The sequence below is a fragment of the Morone saxatilis genome, unplaced genomic scaffold (assembly GCF_004916995.1).
Source record: "Morone saxatilis isolate NCDOM2014 unplaced genomic scaffold, NCSU_SB_2.0 Contig24, whole genome shotgun sequence".
NCBI lineage: Eukaryota > Metazoa > Chordata > Actinopteri > Moronidae > Morone > Morone saxatilis.
In genome coordinates, this window is record NW_023339807.1 from 26235874 (window position 1) to 26241545 (window position 5672).

Below are 5672 nucleotides of genomic sequence, written 5' to 3' on the forward strand. Positions count from 1 at the left end.
AACATATCACATTATTAACACACTTCCTCAAGTGGTTCTTAAAACACATAATCTAGAAACCAGCATCAACGCGCATAATGTCCAGCCCTCCTTGACTGTCAATCAGATCATCAATATCACTCCAAAAAGATACAGTGTAACTCGTCAATACTCATCCATAAAGATACCAATGTATACTGCTCAACTACCTCATCCAATAAATCAGTCACAGTGTATACTCGATCAATACACCATCAAAGATACAGTGTAATACCGCGATCAACTAATCATCACATCCAAAGATGCATCACGATCAATAATCAAATAAAGACTACCACGTGTATAACTGAGTCAACTAATCATAAGAATCACAGTTAAGCTATCCCCCGATCAATACCATCTCCATAAAGATACAGTGTATTCTGTAACACCACACAGCTATAAATGACTCCTTACAACAGACCATAAGAAACACAAGAAGGAACATGTTCGCGTTTTCCTGCCCAAAATCATGCATAATTTTTCCATAATACTAAATGTAATTTATAGCTAAACCACCACAACACTAGAAAACCCGCGCTACTAGCTGATTGTCGTCGACCAGTGCAATATACTGCTCAAGAAGTCTGTCGATACAGCAACAACTGTTATCGAAGTTGCCTATACACTGGCTAAGACCGCCTGCTGAATGTTAACTAATAAATCAAATAATCAAGTACATCAATAATAATCATCATTATACTCTATCTTAACAAGCCTACATGCGCCCGAAGAATATACAATCATTTCAGGAGCAAAAAGAAGAAAAACTGAATCATGAAGTCAAGTTTACAAATAAACGTGAGGAAGAGGGCTAAACACCAACTTCTACTCCGGCTGCATTTTATATGGTTTTAAGTCCTAATCGGGCAAGAAAACAAAGCACATAAGGCCGAGATGACCTGATCTTTGAGACGCTCCTTATACTACCAGTAAAAACAAGTTTGTTACCTCTTTTTTCAAACTCGAGGTCGCCAGCCAAGGGTTTGCCTGCCGGTTCGATATCTGAAACAGGCGTGGTGTTGAACACTGGAATCTTGTGACTAAGTCAGTTTGGTATGAGACAACTGCTGCTCTGGTGACAGATAATGATGTGTGGGCCACAACAATCTGTCAGCACGTGGATTACTGTACTCCGTTTGCTTTTTAGGCACAACTCTACATATACTCATAATATCATCAAACATTTTCAAACCAACGGCCCACGAAAAAAAGCCTGAAATCCTGCAGACATTTACTAAATGCAACTACTTAAAAATACTTTAAATGGGGAAACTTAGGCAGAATGTGAATTCTAAAGTTTTATTGGATCTCTAACACACCAACAAAATAATGAGTATAGATTAAAGATAAAAATTTCATTTTAATTTCACCAGGCTTTTAAAGGACTCAGACAAAAATAAGAAAATAAACAGGTTTCCATTAGATCCTACTGGTCTCTGTCAGAGGTTATATTGTTTTTAAGATCTCTTCTTTTCTTTTCTACAGAGCTGCTGCCTACAACACACAGTTTAACACAGTAGGATGGAAGATTACTACTTCAAATTGTCAATGAATTCTACTCTTCTCAGTTGGTATTTTTTAGCTCATTGTGTTGATCAGCCAGCAGTTACGAGATGTGAAATGTTGGAGCAGGACTGTCGCTGATGATGGTTCCTGACACGTGATGGAGCTTTTCTGCTGAGCGCCGCAGTGGATCAGCACGGTTTGATGTCCGGAGGTCTCAGAACGACACGGGTCTTCTGTTTCTCGAACGGACATCCTGTCTTTCAAAAGCCGAACCTTCCAGCTTCTGTTACATATTTATTGAAACAGTCGCAGAGTGAGACGTTCTCAACACTGACTGTAAAAAACAAACTCATTCTCCTGTTTTATTTAAGTTCAGAAACTGTTGTGATCCCAGCTTCTTTATATTATTATTATTATTGTCGTACGTCGCTGAAGGTCTGTAAAGCGTAAAGTTACCACCTAAAGCAGCGGTTCCCAACTAAATTGTGGTGTCCACTTCCCTCACTTTCTATGAACTTGTCCTGTCTCTTATCATTCATCTTTCCATCTCTGTGGGTAGACTATTACCGTTAAACGACGTCAGACGAATGCACCGCGCGATTAACAAATTCTAATCTAGCAGGAAAGTCAGTAAATGCTAATGAGAAACCCTCGCTAGCATCGTGAGCGAGGTTCATCACAAAGAAATCAAGATCATCGCTCAGAGATAAGTTCACTGATACCCGAAGCGATCCTATTCAACAGCAGAAAGTTAAAGGCAATTCCGGCGCCAAAAGTGAACCTGGGGCTTATACCATTTATTTAACCGACGTTGGTCCTGTATCTCTGGATACTTTTTACATTCTAACCTCGCACGACGTGACCACGCTTTTAGCACAGAACCCGCGAATTAACCCATTAATAGTCACGGGGCACAGAGTAAATGTGAAACGAAAGCTATTCTCTACTACCACTAACAGGCTCAAAAAGAACACACTTAACACAGATAGCATAATAGGGTCCTACTCTAAACCGAAAGTATTGAGACTTTGTAAGTAAGACAGTCTATTAAAAAGCATAGCTAGAAGAAACAGTAACCACGTATACAGGCGGCCGCGACATCTTGGCAAAACAGTCGCGACCAGTCAAACTCTCTGAAGACCCCACTGTTGACCTTGAAACGCACATCCCTCGCGTGAACTTCGGCTGCTCGCACGAAGAGAAGCACTCCAACGCACAGAGACTCACTACTATCACTAGTGCTTCACAGGACACCACACTGAGAGACGATGGCGGATTACCCCTCTCAACCCGACCCCCCCCTCCGCACATCGACCACACGAACCCTCTCATTTGATCGGACGCCTTACCCTTTTCGAGCCGGACACACTCCACATGACCAGAGCCCGGGCGAGCCTCCGTGAAAGACGCTACGACGCCAAGAGAGAGACCGACGCCTACGAGGCCCTAGTCAATGCTGCACACATCCACGCCTCGTACCCTCCGGAAACCTGGTGGCGTATCCGCGGACCCACCTTGTAAGCTATGGCACGAAGAGAGGCCTGCTGTCTGCACCGGAGTGGGACTGCTTGCTTCACCAGACACACCCCAAGAGACGCAGCTGTTTTGTACATCTGAAGATTTCCCATCTCGACTAAACAGCGGCTGTACTTGAAACTTTTTTCCATGTCCCGATAAATTCGAGGCGGCGACCAAACCGGAGGGACCAGATGGGCAGGTATCCACTGACGTCAACGTAACACTCCAGCGGACTAAAGGGAGTTTGGTGCAGGGAGATTTAGTTGGATTCAAACTGCTTATATATATATATATATATATATATAATATTTTTTTTCCTTGCTGTCAGACAGGCGGTCTGCCCTCCTGCAGATGTCTTACTCTCTGCAGCTCTTCTTCATAGAACAGCAGCTGGTCCACCTGGAAACCAGCATCTGGTTGCTCCTCCAGGTGTCTCAGAGACTCTGTGACGCCATCATCACCATCGTGCCGCCACCGCCACCTGGCCTCCTTCAGGTTCTCATACAGCTTCTGGAAGACGTCTGAGCCCAGCCGGCTGCGGACAGACCTGCAAGGAGGACGTGCTATGGTTAATCAACATAACGTAAGTCCACACACCCCAACAGGTGGTCTGTCGGATCCATCAGACTTTCTGCTGTACTGTAAAAAGATTTCTTTCTGTAAAACTTAATGAAGAAATAAAATCTCTGTTTTGACCCCCTATCTGGCGCACTTAATACCAGTCACACAGACAGGGATTGACAGTCAGACTGAATGAGACTCTCAGCTGGATTTCAGTTCAGACTGAATTTTAAGAAGAACTCTGATTGATTCACAGCAACAGGTCGTCTGGTTTATGTTTGAGTGACAGCTCGGTAGGGAGGGCGACGATATCTGTGGATGTGTTTCTGTACTTGATTACTGACATAATAACTGGCAACTTTAAAGTCCCTGTGAAACAGGAAGCAGAGTTATGCTTGATTTTAAATTAATGGGGACTTTAAACCTAATTTTAACCATAATCCTCAATTAGTCTCCAGTTTCCATGTCCTCACTTTTCAACAGCGTCCTCACAATTAAGGTCATAATAAAGGACCTCATGAGGATAGAAATACATGAACGTGTGTGTTTCTTCCAGCAGTAAGTTTCAAAAATCTCAGCAGTTTTGACCTTCGACTAAATATCTGAAGATGTTTGGGCTGTTTGACTCCACTCCTCCTTCTCCTCCTCCTCCTGGGGGGGTGGTATGACTGACAGGGTATTGCTCAGGACGGCTGACTTCCTTCCTGTTTATCTCAGTCCGTCACAGGTGTGTGACTGTGTTTCAGCTCCTGTCAGCAGGTAAACTGATGTTTTTTCTTCTTCTTCTCAGTGTGACAGACAGCAGCTCTCAGGTCAGCTGACAACACCATCACCGTCTTCTTTCCCTTTCCTCCGCAGACTGAAGGTTGATCGTAGATGCAGGAAAAACTTGGAGAAATGATTTTGTCTTTATGTTCCAGGTTGATTTTACAAGATAAACATCAGCAGCTGTCAAAACTCTCGTCAACATTGCAGTTACTGTTATGAATACGTTTTTATAACGATAGTGTGACTCCACAGCTGTCAGCGATGACACAAAATGTTGCTTGACTGAGTTGTGAAGATGTTTTTACTAGAAATCAGAGTCCTGTTTGCTTCCACATATTTACTTAATTTATTTAATCATGCTAATATACTGAGGCTAATGCTAACAGGTCCCAGATATTTTCTTTATAAGAACACGTGAGAGAACATGAAGGAACCAAACACAATGCAGCCGAAACTAAACACTGAAGTGTTTGACTCTGTCAGACCTCCTCTTCCTCCTCCTCTTCCTCTTCCTCCTCCTTTTTCTCCTCCTCTGTTTTATGAGGAGCTCTCGGAGCTGACAGCCTTTAATTCCCACACAGAGCAGCTGTGTGTGTGTGTGTGTCTGATGCTGTTGCCATGGTAACGAACTGACCCCGGTTGAACCGGGAAGCACCAGGTTTTGTCTCGGTTTTATCAACCCCTGTATCCCCAACCGATCACGTGACCCTTCCACCAGCAGCCAATCAGAGGAGAGCGACAGGTCTGCACTGATTATTACGTCCACGAAGCTGAATGAAAAATAGAAACTGAGATTATCAGCAGTTTGTGTGTGCCGATGATTTCTTAGATCAGCATCACACTAACTCCTCTCAGCAGTTCCTGCAGTGGAAATGTGGCTGCTTGAGTCTTGTGTTTTAGGCTACATCGCGTTTTAATGCCTTCCTTCATCGTCTGTGAGGTGAAACCACCAGATTTTCACACAGTCAGACGATGTAAAAGTCTGCGTTACGGCTGCACAGTTAATTTAAATCAGAATCACAATATGGCCGAATTCAATATGTGAATCCCAGAAACGTTTTTATATCAGAATAACGAGCTGTCTCAGCGTTTTTAAAAGGGAAGTTTTGTCTTTGGTTTTTACATATTTTGTCTCCCTGGTGTTTATTTTTAATTATGTTTAGTATTGTTGTCATTGTATTTATTTTATGTACGGTTGTTCACATTGTTTGTACGTGTTGTTGCTATGTGAAAAACTTTGGGCTGCCTTCATCTCCAGATGACCAGCAAAGTCACATCATCATCAGTCACTACTATTA

At 42.9% G+C, this 5672-nt stretch overlaps 2 protein-coding genes across 2 annotated transcripts in view; one reads left to right on the forward strand and one right to left on the reverse strand.

Annotated features, from left to right (window-relative positions):
* LOC118336472 overlaps window positions 1-5672 on the forward strand; it is a 744338-nt gene that overhangs the window by 322032 nt on the left and 416634 nt on the right. The gene's annotated exons all lie outside the window — the stretch shown is intronic.
* The window catches only part of nek11 (NIMA-related kinase 11), a gene marked incomplete at its 3' end in the record, with an annotated part of 38490 nt that continues 36150 nt past the window's right edge, over window positions 3333-5672 (reverse strand). Inside the window, 1 exon segment of the mRNA XM_035673129.1 lies at window positions 3333-3592. Coding sequence (XP_035529022.1) covers window positions 3370-3592 — 223 coding nt within the window.